Source organism: Anser anser, assembly GCF_964211835.1.
Source record: "Anser anser genome assembly, chromosome: 14".
NCBI lineage: Eukaryota > Metazoa > Chordata > Aves > Anseriformes > Anatidae > Anser > Anser anser.
Genome location: NC_139735.1, coordinates 17,941,528 through 17,955,337, shown reverse-complemented (window position 1 = coordinate 17,955,337; position 13,810 = coordinate 17,941,528). Strand labels below are relative to the sequence as shown.

At 42.7% G+C, this 13,810-nt stretch overlaps 1 protein-coding gene across 2 annotated transcripts; it reads left to right on the top strand.

The window, feature by feature from the left end:
* Positions 1 to 192: 192 nt before the first annotated feature.
* Positions 193 to 13,529, top strand: MAT2B (methionine adenosyltransferase 2 non-catalytic beta subunit). 2 transcript variants are annotated; one of them, XM_083798260.1, is made up of 7 exons: positions 193 to 295; positions 3,468 to 3,662; positions 4,556 to 4,670; positions 4,966 to 5,118; positions 11,322 to 11,515; positions 12,392 to 12,505; positions 12,957 to 13,529. In XM_083798260.1, exons 1-7 carry the CDS (start codon positions 266 to 268, stop codon positions 13,125 to 13,127), a joined length of 972 nt encoding a protein of 323 aa, XP_083654386.1. In that variant the 5' UTR covers positions 193 to 265; the 3' UTR covers positions 13,128 to 13,529. The 2 variants fall into 2 exon arrangements, with proteins under 2 accessions (XP_083654386.1, XP_083654385.1); XM_083798259.1 differs by lacking the exon at positions 193 to 295 and adding an exon at positions 1,428 to 1,585.
* Positions 13,530 to 13,810: the final 281 nt, after the last annotated feature.

Genomic DNA, 13,810 nt, shown 5'->3' with positions numbered 1-13,810 from the left:
TGCTCATGCTGTCTATTAAGAAGTCAAAATTGAAGTTCATATTGAGCCTTTCAAATAGTACCACTGGGAATAAAACCAAGCTTAACAGGATTCAGAACCACACGTGATCTAGGGCTTGGATTAGCATTTGGGTTTCAAAGGTCATCTGAGCTACTGCTTCTTTCAGTCCACGTGCTCTCTGCAGGCAAAAGCAGACAAAGGCACGAATGCACCGCTGAACAGCAATCATTGCCTAGACTGGAAATTCCTCCTACAGTTTGAGGCAATGCCTGAAATGCTGGTGGAAATGGATCAGGTAAGGATCTGGAGATTTACGTTAGAAGATTGCTGCCATACTTTGGTTACAAAATTGAGGCAGAATGAGAGAAAGAATTAGTTGTAGCTCCTGTAATTACAGCCTGAAATGTTAAATTATGAATGGTACGTTCCAGTTATCCAGGGATGCATTATGCTGGTATGACTGATGTGGACTGTTGTCAATTTTTGATTCCACTACTCCAAGGAAGCCATGTTTCACAAAATAAATCTATTTGTAATTAAAACTAATAAAATAAACTAGAAAAAATAGTGAATTCAGTGTAATTTAAGCTTTATTTATAACAAAATATAATTTAACAAATTGCATATAGTTTTTGTAGCAGATACAGTGGTGACAAAGCTGAAGGTATTTTACAGACGAATTTATAGTCCTAGCTTGAGACTTAGGTGCTTAATACGTTTTCCTATTTTCATCTTGATCTAAGTCTGGAAAGTAGAATTTATTTCCACTTTTTTCAAAAACATGAAGTATTGCAGTGTTTATAGGGAGGAAGGGATGCGGTTCGGAATGTGCTCAGAGTTGTTACCTTGGCATTTCCCATTTCTTCTGAATTTCAAGTTGTGAATGAGTGATATTTTGAATAAAATTCTGAGATACTGGAAAGGGAATGATTACCTATTTACAGTTCATTACAAGGGAAAAAATAAGATCTCTACCATTCAAGAAGGGAAGAATCAGCTAAAGTGTTGTTATAGGTATGCTGTTTTGTCCTGTAGTTGTTGGTTTTCTGTATGTCATGATCATTGTTAATATAGGATTCCATGCAAGTTTAATTATCTGATATTTTTCATAGTGTTTTAACTGCTGTGGTAGAAGCTCGCTCTTAATTTCTGAACTACCCCGCCGTGCTTTCAATCGCGTCAGCCTGGCCCGCATTCAGCAGGTGAAGCTGTGAGAGCTCCCCAGACGCGATCTGGCCCCTCCCTCTGCCACAGCTCGGTGCCTCCAGCAGCAGGCGGGGCCCAGCCGGAGCCTGGGGGCGGGAGCACCCCCTGGGGGCGGGAGCTGCCGGGCCCGGGGCGTTGCGCGGTGCCCGTTACCCGGCCCCGGCCCGCAGCCGCCCGCTCCCTCAGGGCCGGCCCCGGCCGCCCCCCGCCAATCGGGGCCGGGCGGCGCGCGGCGCATGCGCGGGGCGGCCCCTCGGGGCGTGCTGCGGGGCGGCGGCAGGAGCAGGCCCAGGCCCGGGCCGCGCCGGGCCCCGCCATGGTGGGCGGCGAGAAGGAGCTGCGGATCCGCTTCGTGCCCGGCTGCTGCGAGCTGGTGGAGGTGCGCGGGGCCGGGGGGGGGCTCGGCGGGGCGCTCCCTGCCCCGGCCGCGCTGGCGAGGCGCTCGGGGAGGGCCTGCGGCTGCCCCGGGAGGTGCCGGGCGGGGCGGCGGGGGCTGGGCGGCGAGCGGCGGCTTCCTGCTGCCGGCCGGGCCGGGCTCCTCGCGGCACTCCTCCCGCGGCGCCGGGTGGCTTCCTGCGAGCAGCGGCTGTGTGCGGCGGGGGCCGGGAGGCTGCCCCAGGGCTCACGGGTGGCACTTGTTAGTCTGTCACCCTCTACTCCTGGAAAACTGCGCGTTTGGCTGCGGTCACCTGATCCTGGCTGGAGGTGTCCTGTCACGTCTCCACAGCGTGCTTCGCTTCGCTTTCCTGCGGCCGGCCTTTGGTTTTTAGGGGCAGGTGCTGCCTGTCTGTAGAGGTGCTGGTGGTCTGTCCTGTGAGGCTCAGAAGTGCAAAACAGAGCCGGGAATCGGTGCTTTCCTGCTCTCACCCAGTGCAGACTAGCACAGGCAGCTTTAAGGAGCAGTCACTCAACGTGTATTGTGAGGCCAAATTCACTGTAAACGTAAAAGTAATTTTTTAAACATGATTTTCTGTAGTTTGTCCCTTTCAGGAAACAGTCCACGTAAAAGTTACTAATTTTCACGTGTAACTTGCAGGAATAAGTCATCCTTTGTCCACAGCCTTAGAGTTGAAGAAAATACGTGCGATGTGCCGTCAACTTGCAGCAGTTGCTTTGGACTAGGCCCACCTCTTTCTGTAGCGCACCTCTGCATTTGCCTCTGTGGAGCAAAAGTGTTCAAACCTGCAGGGCCGAGGGCAGGAACCCCGTGCCGTGACCAGCAGGCAGTGGTGGGTTACGGGGCTGGAAATGTGAGAAGACTCGGAAGGAGCTGAGATATTACAACTGCATAGTAGACAGTGTTTACAAAAATATTGTCAGTTATCACAAGTTGTCTGCATATAATGTGCTTGGAAGATCCAAGATGTAGAAGTTCTGTACGCCTGCAGCTTTCTTCAGTACTGACATATAAGCGTGTTTTTATTTTTGTTGTTGGCAGGCTCTTGTTCAATGACACATGCAGAAGTAAAATGTGGAAGTAAAGGTTGCACAGACCTCCAGGAATCTTGTGTGTGTTTTCTTGAGAGCTTGAGGATTGAGTGAGTGGTGGTGGAGAGGAATGAACTTTGCAGATTCATGTGCACACCCATCTCAAGCACTGAAATGTGCTGTGGCTGAAGTGAAGCTTGAGTTAGCAGTACAGCAGTACAAATGATCACATCATTTCCACATCCATGTAGTAAAACAAAGAGCTGTATTTTTGTTTGGATACTAGACCAGTGTGCCGATTGCTGATGAATTAGTGTTGCATTTAATATTAAAATTTGTTTTCAAATGTGTAGGCCCACAGTGTAGTGTATTGTTGGAGCTTTTTACAGGCACAGTCCAAAATAATTTACTGCAGGATGTGGACCCTAAATCTGAAAGATTCAGGTCCATGTTCAAAAGAAGTTATTTCTTCTATTTCAAGTTTCATAAAGTTATCAGATTCTGAGTGAAATTAAAATTCTGCCCTTTGAGTTTGTCTATGTTGGTTGTTTGGTTTGTTTCCCCCACTTCTTGTGGAAGAAGTTTTCTATTTGAATTTTATTTTCAGCATCTTCAAGACTATGTGTAAGTACTTGGCTCAGTACAGTATCAGTGTTCCCAGATGGTTGTATTCCATGAGACACTCAAGTCAAAGCACTTGCATCACAAGGAAAGCTAATGAATACAGTAGCACTTGCTGCAATCTTGCTAACTTTATAAGAAAGGGGACAGAAAACAAGCAAAACGACTAAATAACATTAGAAAGCAACCTTGTCCTGTTCTCATTTCCCTAGGAAGATGTTGATATTCCCAGTAGACGAGCTTTAATTACTGGTGCTACGGGACTTCTCGGCAGAGCTGTGTTTAAAGAATTCAATCAAAATAATTGGAATGCAGTTGGCTGTGGATACAGAAGAGCTCAGCCTAAATTTGAACAGATTAATCTTCTCGACTCCGTCGCAGTTCATGAGATTATCCGTGATTTTCAGGTGAGTTTTGGGAGCAGATATAAGAAGTACGGGCAGTACTTGATATGTCTAGCAGTGAGCTGGCAGTGCTGTTGTGATACTCAGGTCATGTGGCTTCGGCGGAGCTAATGCATTAGCAGAGCCCTGAAATAGGATACAGCTGTCATGCCTGATGTCTCTGGAGCGGGGGTTTGCTCTGTAGGTGCAAACAGTTCTGAACTTCCCTACGTCACCACAGGGAGAATGCAGGTGATAGATGTGTGTGTCAGTACGCTCGCATGGGTGGCTTAAATGAAAAGATAAATGTGAGTTGTTGACGCAGTAACACAAAGTAGTTCTTTTGAAGTTGAAGAACACTAGAATATAGCAGCTGTGGCATGTTGAGCGTGCAGTATGGCAAGGAGTGCCCTGTCCTTTCATGCCGACTTGCAACAGGGATATATAAAAACTGAAGAGCATGATGTAGGGTGCCGCTCTATAAAATATCTTGTTAATAGTTTGGGTATGTCAAATAAGCCATGGGTAAATAGTTTATCCAAAAAAACCTTAACCCAACCATTTTAATTACATTATGTGAGATGTTACATTTTCCCCTGTTTTATGTTATTACACAGTTGAAGAAAAAAAAAAAGGCAGGCTTGGTCTTCTGTAAGATAGAAGATACTGAAGGTCATGGTTGCAAAATTAATGGTCAAAGCTTTGGTATTCTAATGTGAAACCTTGAAGCAGCTTGGTTGTTTAGCTTCCTAAGGAAAACATGCTCCTCAGATTGCAACGATTAAAAACAGTACAACTTTTATTACTTCTTACAACTTAGTAAAACACCTTTTTGCCTGAGGGAGTGGATCTCTCCAGTTAGGATGGAACTGCAACTTCTTGAGGATGTTTGTTCAAAATAATTCTTTGATTTCCAGCCTCATGTTATAGTGCATTGTGCTGCTGAGAGACGGCCGGATGTTGTAGAAAGCCAACCAGATGCTGCTTCTCAGCTCAACGTGGCTGCTTCAGGGAACCTAGCAAAAGAAGCAGGTAAGAAGACTGTCTCACGGATTTGTTTTCTTGTTAGACTACTGCATTTATTTATGCCGATGCACAAGTGAGTAAGTTGCTTAAAGTTCTGAATGTTGTTTCTGCTACCAGTGTCAGTCGATGCACTTTCTGTAAGGCTGGCTTACGTTATTCTAGGTGAAGAATCAGTGAAAAGACAAACAGAGGCAGTGAATGGGGCTAGGAGATGAGGTCTTCTAGAGAGTTGCTTAAACTTCAATTAAGATTTCAAGCAAGGCGTGCATTAAAATAATGCATACAAATGTTTTCCTTCTAGCTGGAATTGGAGCATTTCTCATCTACATTAGTACAGACTATGTATTTGATGGAACAAACCCTCCTTATAAAGAGACTGATATACCAAATCCCCTGAATTTGTATGGTAAAACCAAACTGGAGGGTGAAAAGGCAGTCCTGGAAAATAATGACGGTAAGGATACACTTGCTCATTTTTCATGATTTCTATTTTTACTTAGGAGTTGATTAAGCTAACATACAACTTCGTCAGTGATAAAGTTGTGAAACTATTGACAACAGAGTTGGAAAGCAATGTGATAAGGAGTCAAGTCTCCTTGCTCATCAGGCATTTCTGTTATTTACAGGTTGACTAACTCTTAATTTGTTACTTGTGCCGCTCTTCCTTTGTCTTCCTTGTCTCTGCTGATGGACATCTACCAGAGTTTGTGTAATGTGAATCAACTATTTCTAAATAAAATATATCAGGAATATGTTGTAATAGCAGAAACTTTACCATACTTGACTCATAGCTGCTGTTACTGAGGGGAGAAGCATTGCAGTTGTCCTAAATGTGTGCTCACTTCACGGGGAAAAACAGACTTTTGATAAAACAATAATACAGACAAAATCAACATAGGCTTTTGCTTTTACTCTTCTCTTTTTCTTGCTGATTTCCTGTTGTGCTTTCTTTACATAAGACTTTGTTTTATTTTTACACGCCACATGCATTGCTTGCCACATGCATTGCTTGCCACATGCATTAGATTCCTAGTATTACAACTTTCTAAGGGGTTAGTAACATTGATTTTAAGCAACGTCTTGGATTGTTTTTGATATAAATCTTAATGAAAACTAACATTCAAAATGCAGAAACATACTTTTTAACATTCTGCTTAGTAAAGGAAGAAATCTTAGGACTAAACATATTCCCTTGTATGTAAAATTTAGCTCTTGTAAGAGAGGTTTGACTGTTTCTAGATAGTATGTTGTCAGTTTACACTCCTGTTTTCTCAGGAAATTTGAAGATGTCAATGCATCTGTAAAAGAGGCTTCTGATAAGTGAATGTGGTACTCTCATTCTGAGTCAGCCCTGTTTAGCCACAGGATTGACCAATTGATAAATTAGCGTGACAGTCTTTCAATAAGTAAACATAATCTGAGTTTGACTATGATGCTGTTTGCTCCCTCTTCTAGATTGGTAATGAAGATAAGATGCAACAAATTCAAGTACGTGTGGGTTTCTTGCTAGATCCTTGCCCCCGTTCAACATTGCAGTTTTGTTCCATAACCTTTTTGAGCATGATCTATCGAGCATTAGTGGGTAGCAGCAGTGGTATTAGCAGAAAGCATTTTGAGATGGTGCCAAGTAAGATGCTTGGAAACATCAATTATGTTTCATAAACACCTATTTTACACATATTAGTCTTCTAGCCACTAAGTTGATAATACTGTACAGATAGCTTCTAGTCTATCAAATGTCTGTGGTTGTGTGAAGATATTTATTTCCCTACTCATTTCTGTTGTGTAATACAATGATCCCCACCAGTTATTTGAGTTTAATTAGTTGGGTTTTGTGTATTTTTTTAAACATGTTTTAATTTGGTTAGGAGGGGAAACAAGTTATATTCAGTATTCACACATATAAAACTAAAAAAGTCCAGTAGGTTTATAGAACTATGGGTAATGAAGCTGATGTTTGTTTCAAGTCTCTAGCTGAGAACAAAAGGAAGGTCTTACTCAGCTAATGAACACTGCTTGACAATTCTATTTTCAAGTATCTTCAGCAGTATTTAAACTAAGGAAGAACACTGGTATATGTTCACTCAGCAAGTATTTCTAGAGCAGCAGGAAATCAATGTCGTGTTTTTTTTATTGTATTTGTTTTTGTTTTTCTAAGTTCTCCACTTTTATGTGACTCACACAGAGTGAGTGCTGTGTTTTTGTTTTCTTTTAACAAAAAAAATGTGCATTACTATTAATCCATGTCTTACCATTCTGGAATTTTTCCCCAAAAGATCTTTCTAGTGTTATTAACACAACTGTATGATGCTTTCCATCATGAGGTGTCCTTCCCTTAGCACTTTACTCCTGCTTTACTCCTGCTTTACTCCCACTTCTGCTTTACTCCCACTCCTACTTTACTCGTACTCCCGCTTTACTCCCACTTCTGCTTTACTCCCACTTTACTCCCACTCCTGCTTTACTTCCGCTTTACTCCCACTCCTAATTTACCCCCAGTCCTACTTTACTCCTACTTTACTCCCACTCGTACTTTACCCCACTCCTATCTTACTCCTGCTTTACTCCTGCTCCCACTTTACTCCCACTTTACTCCCACTCCTAATTTACCCCGTCCTACTTTATTCGTACTTTACTCCCACTCATACTTTACTCCCACTCCTACCTTAGTCCTACTTTACTCCTACTTTACTCCTGCTTTACTCCCGCTTTACTGCTGCTTTACTCCTCCTTTACTGCCACTCCTAATTTACCCCCACTCCTACTTTACTCCCGCTTTACTCCCACTCCTAATTTACTCCTGTCCTACTTTACTCCTACTTTACTCCCACTTGTACTTGACTCCCACTCCTATCTTAGTCCTGCTTTACTCCTACTTTACTCCGCTTTATTGCTGCTCTACTGCTACTTTACTCCTCCTTTACTGCCACTCCTAATTTACCCCCAGTCCTACTTTATTCCCGCTTTACTCCCACTCCTAATTTACCCCCAGTTCTACTTTACTCCCGCTTTACTCCCACTCCTAATTTACCCCAGTCCTACTTTACTCCCACTCGTACTTTACTCCCACTCCTATCTTACTCCTACTTTACTCCTGCTCCCACTTTACTCCCACTTTACTCCCACTTTACTCCCACTTTACTCCCACTCCTAATTTACCCCAGTCCTACTTTACTCCTACTTTACTCCCACTCGTATTTTACCCCACTCCTATCTTACTCCTGCTTTACTCCTGCTCCCACTTTACTCCCACTTTACTCCCACCTTACTCCCACTTTACTCCGACTTTATTCCGACTTTACTCCCACTTCTGCTTTACTCCTACTTTACTCCCACTCCTGCTTTACTTCCGCTTTACTCCCACTCCTAATTTATCCACAGTCCTACTTTACTCCCAGTCGTACTTTACCCGCACTCCTATCTTACTCCTGCTTTACTCCTACTTTACTCCTGCTCCCACTTTACTCCCACTTTACTCCCACCTTACTCCCACCTTACTCCCACTTCTAATTTACCCCCAGTCCTACTTTACTCCTACTTTACTCCCACCTTACTTCCACTTCTAATTTACCCCCAGTCCTACTTTACTCCCACTCGTACTTCCACTCCTATCTTACTCCTGCTTTACTCCTACTTTACTCCTGCTCCTACTTTACTCCCGCTTTACTCCTGCTTTACTGCCACTTTACTGCTGCTTTACTGCCACTTTACTCCTGCTTTACTGCCACTCCTAATTTACCCCAGTCCTACTTTACTCCTACTTTACTCCCACTCGCACTTTACCCGCACTCCTCTTACTCCTGCTTGACTCCTAGTTTACGCCTGCTCCCACTTTACTCCCCGTTTACTCCCACTTTACTCCCACTCCTAATTTACCCGTCCTACTTTACTCCTACTTTACTCCCACTCGTTCTTTACCCCCACTCCTATCTTACTCCTGCTTTACTCCTACTTTACTTGTGCTCCCACTTTACTCCTACTTTACTCCCACTTCTGCTTTACTCCTACTTTACTCCCGCTTTACTCCCACTCCTAATTTACCCCAGTCCTACTTTACTCGTACTTTACTCCCACTCGTACTTCCACTCCTATCTTACTCCTGCTTTACTCCTAATTTACTCCTGCTCCTACTTTACTCCTGCTTTACTCCCGCTTTACTCCCGCTTTACTGCCACTCCTAATTTACCCCAGTCCTACTTTACTCGTACTTTACTCCCACTCGTACTTTACTCCCACTCCAATCTTACTCCTACTTTACTCCCACTCGTACTTTACTCCTGCTTTACTTCCGCTTTACTGCCACTTTACTCCTGCTTTACTGCCACTCCTGATTTACCTCCAGTCCTACTTTACTCCCGCTTTACTCCCACTCCTAATTTACCCCCAGTCCTACTTTACTCCTACTTTACTCCCACTCGTACTTTACTCCCACTCCTATCTTACTCCTGCTTTACTCCTACTTTACTTGCACTCGTACTTTACTCCTGCTTTACTCCCACTTTACTGCCGCTTTACTCCTGCTTTACTGCCACTCCTAATTTACCTCCAGTCCTACTTTACTCCCACTTTACTCCCACTCCTAATTTACCCCCAGTCCTACTTCTACTTTACTCCCACTCGTACTTTACTCCCACTCTAATCTTACTCCTGCTTTACTCCTACTCTACTCCTGCTCCCGCTTTACTCCCGCTTTACTCCCGCTTTACTCCCACTCCTAATTTACCCCCAGTCCTACTTTACTCCTACTTTACTCCCACTCGTACTTTACCCCCACTCCTATCTTACTCCTGCTTTACTCCTACTTTACTACTCCCACTTTACTCCCACTTCTGCTTTACTCCTACTTTACTCCCACTCCTGCTTTACTCCCGCTTTACTCCCACTCCTAATTTATGCCCAGTCCTTCTTTACTCCTACTTTACTCCCACTCGTACTTTACCCCCACTCCTATCTTACTCCTGCTTTACTCCTACTTTACTCCTGCTCCCACTTTACTGCCACTTTACTGCCACTTTACTCCCACTGCTAATTTACCCCCAGTCCTACTTTACTCGCACTTTACTCCCACTCGTACTTTACTCCCCACTCCTATCTTACTCCTGCTTTACTCCTACTTTACTCCTGCTCCTACTTTACTGCCACTTTACTCCCACTTTACTCCCACTCCTAATTTACCCCCAGTCCTACTTTACTCCTACTTTACTCCCACTTGTACTTTACTCCCACTCCTATCTTACTACTGCTTTACTCCTACTTTACTCCTCCTACTTTACTCCCGCTTTACTGCCGCTTTACTCCCACTCCTAATTTACCCCCAGTCCTACTTTACTCCCACTTTACTCCCACTCCCGCTTTACTCCTACTTTACTCCTACTCCCACTTTACTCCTTGTTGTGGTTTAACCCGGCTGGCAGCTAAACACCACACAGCCGTTCGCTCACCCTCCCCCCTCCCTCTCTGGGATGGGGGAGAGAAACGGGAAAGTGAAGCCGGTGAGGTGAGATAACGACAGTTTAATAAGACAGGAATATAATAATAACAATAGTAATAATAGTGATAATGATAATAGTATTAATAATAATAATGTGTAAGAAAACAAGTGATGCACAACGCAATTGCTCACCACCCGCTGACCGATGCCCAGCCTATCCCCGAGCAGCCGGCCCCCCACCCCGGCCAGCCACCCCTATATATTGTTTAGCATGACGTCAGATGGTATGGAATACCCCTTTGGCCAGTTTGGGTCAGCTGTCCTGGGTCTGTCCCCTCCCAGCTCCTGCTGCACCCCCAGCCTGCTCGCTGGCAGGACAGAGCGAGAAGCTGAAAAGTCCTTGGCCTGGTGTAAGCACTGCTCTGCAGCGATTAAAACATCAGCATGTTATCAGCGCTCTTCTCATCCTAATCCAAAACATAGCACCCTACCAGCTACTATGAGGAAAAATTAACTCTGTCCTAACTGGAACCAGGACACTCCTACTTTACTCCTACTCCCGCTTTACTCCTACTCCCGCTCCTACTTCGCTCCTACTTCGCTCCTACTTCGCTCCTACTTCGCTCCTACTTTAATTTCTCAATTCACTGTCTTGGCATCTATTATTATTTACTGAGATATTCTGTGCATTTGTCCTTTATGTATGATGTTTCTTATTGATTCCAAGGTTCCTATCTTTTTCTGCTGTATAATATCCTGAATATCCTCCTTTATGGAAGTGGTTTCTGCATGCCAGGTGACATGGATTTGTCTGATGCCTGATAAATACTACATACATCTACTGTATGTAGATGGTGGGAGTGTTTGTTCCTGCTTTTACTAAGGGAAGATGGGGAATGTTGGAGTAACTACATAGTTCCACTTTGTTTTTCCCTAACCCAAACAGGCTTGCAGTGTTAAGTAAAGCTTGTTAACACTGTGAAAATCAATGGCATAAATGAAAATGAGCCTATGTGAACTTAGTGTTTGTAAAAACTGTTTTAATTGAGCTAAATTCAAAATCATGTTCGGAGGACAAACATTAAGCACATACAAATTAAAAAGAAAAAGCAATTAATATCACCAACATGTTTCTTAAGGCTTCCAAAACCTCTTTCAGGTTTTACTAGAGCATTAATACCTTTCATAAGCACTGTTAATACTCTTTTTAATACTCTGTCTTTTAGGTGCTGCAGTACTTAGGATTCCTGTCTTGTATGGAGAGGTAGAAAGACTGGAGGAAAGCGCTGTGACTGTTATGTTTGATAAAGTGCAGTTCAGTAATAAATCTGCCAACATGGATCATTGGCAACAAAGATTTCCTACTAACGTGAAGGATGTAGCAACTGTTTGCAGACAACTAGCAGAGAAAAGAATGCTGGTAAGAATTTAAATAAACAAGCCTCTTCAGTGTAAAACCAGTCCCAGTTCTTTCTAAAAAACTGAGACCTGCGTCTAACTTGCCTTATTCTTTGTAGTTCTGGAACACTGGGAGGGAGGAAAGAACTGTCTGTAATAATGCAGTATGTTTTCTTTACGTGACAGTGTGTGCAGGTGTTCTGATATTTGGAACAAAAGTGGGTGAAGTAACAGAATGGATCGTTCTCAAAACTGTCACGTCTCTTCTAGTGTACAGGAGAGAAATATATTCACTGCCTTCTACAAATTGTCACTTTTGATTAAAAAAAATCATGGTGGTTGAAAGTACTTTCAAAGATGCTATTGATTACTGTATTAAGAACATCGAAAAGACAGAAGATAGTCCACTGGACTTAAATACTTCATTGCATTTATTCAGCACCGCATCTTAAGGCTGCCATCTTTGCAAAATAATAAAAATGAAAAAAACACATTGTGGATGTGGTGCTGTCAATCTCTTTGATAAGACTGTTACGTGGTTTCAAGTTTAACATGCAGAATGTGAGTGGTGTCTTCCGCATTTGTTCTTGAATTAAGTGAACAGTATAGAACAGCTGAGTTCTTCCTCAGCTGTTTAACCTTGGTTGGTTGGCTCCTTTCCTTCATGTTAATTCTACCAAATACAAACTGTCTTTGAAAAGTCTGGCCAAATAAACGTAACACAGATTTTCAGTCTCAATCTCTAGACAGGTGTGCCCTGAAGGTATGTGAGTTGTCCCCAGAAAAGTGCAGTGCTGTAAAGTGCTTCTCAGGATGGGCTCCTGCTGGATGCTTGCACAGGAATTAGTCTGGAGGGTAGCTGCATTTTTTTTCACCAGTGCTTACTGTTTCCTCCCAGGACCCATCCATAAAAGGAACATTTCACTGGTCTGGCAATGAACAGATGACCAAGTATGAAATGGCATGTGCAATTGCAGATGCTTTCAACCTTCCCAGCAGCCACTTGAGACCGGTAAGTGATGTGTTGTTGAACGTGTAGAAAGAGGGATGTGCTTTATCATTTCAAGTAGTAGGTTACAGTCTCACAGTGGCTCCAGAAGTAAACTTCTTGGGACAATCTAGATGAGTGTGTTTAGCATAGCAGATTTATTGCTGAGGATGCTACTTTAACGTGCTGGATTATGAAAATTACCTAGCTGGTAAGCAGTATGCAGCGTAATGGTGTTTCTGCAGAGTAGTTCTATAGTTGTCCTTAGTAATGAGTAAAGCCTTTTTTTTTTTTGAGCACATTTTTTTTACCTTGTAACTATAGTCACAAAAAAAATAAGAACATAGCGTAGTTGAAGGGAGGAGAGGAAATGACCCATATAGAAAGCTATGAATGGAACATATAAATGAACATATAAAAGAATACATTTTTTTTTCATTTCTGTCTGGTGATGTGTTCTTTATTTATTTTATAGATTACTGATTGTCCCGTTATGGGAGCCCTCCGTCCAAGGAATGCTCAATTAGACTGCTCCAAGCTGGAGATGCTGGGGATTGGTCAGAGAACACCATTTCGAGCTGGAATCAAGGAATCACTTTGGCCGTTCCTTGTTGACAAGAGATGGAGGCAGACAGTCTTCCATTAGTTTGTAATTTTTTTAGTAAAAGTATGGTATGTGGCACTTTTTTAAAAGAAAAAAATAGTTTTGTATGAGTGTTCTTAAATTGTGACACTTATGCGTTTCATTTAATCAGGTAAACGTACGGTCTTGCACTAGTGAAATTGCCTAAAAAAAGTTCAGTGACAAAAACTGAGCCTGTACGATGTTGTGGATCTTTCCTTCCATTCATACCAGTGTAACTTAATGTCTATTCCTAGCAGATTATGGTTCTTAGTAATCAGTACTATTTGATGCTAAGAACTACTCAGATGACTTGTGAACTTCTTTTTGGCTGACATACGTTGTTGATGCTTAAGGTCTGTGCCATTGTTGTATATACCATTTCACTTCATTAAAAGGTATGGTCAGTTACTTTATCACCAAAAATCTGAGTTACTTGTTTTTAATTTCTGAAGGTGGCGTTACTCTGAAGGTAGACTGAAGCAGGAATTGTTAAATGTTTGTTATGCTAGAGCTTGGATCAAAATGTTTTTTAAAAAAAGTGAGACTTTATTTTTGCAGTTATCAAGTGTAGTTTTTATGCTTGAAATATTTTCCAAGTGTTCTTTTATTAGAATGCCTGCAGCTTCATATTTGTACAGCAAGTTGAATGCACTTGTTCTAATGGTGACTTATAAAAGCTAGAAGAGGGTTTGGGAGGGTGGGGA

What these genes read in the sequence shown, in the direction of transcription:
- MAT2B (XM_083798259.1), top strand. Translation starts at nt 1,523, where the DNA reads ATGGTGGGCGGCGAGAAGGAGCTGCGGATCCGCTTCGTGCCCGGCTGC. An exon ending in GCTGCTGCGAGCTGGTGGAG is followed by an intron (nt 1,586 to 3,467) that starts GTGCGCGGGGCC and finishes TCATTTCCCTAG; the next exon opens with GAAGATGTTGATATTCCCAG. An exon ending in CCAGCAGCCACTTGAGACCG is followed by an intron (nt 12,506 to 12,956) that starts GTAAGTGATGTG and finishes TTTATTTTATAG; the next exon opens with ATTACTGATTGTCCCGTTAT.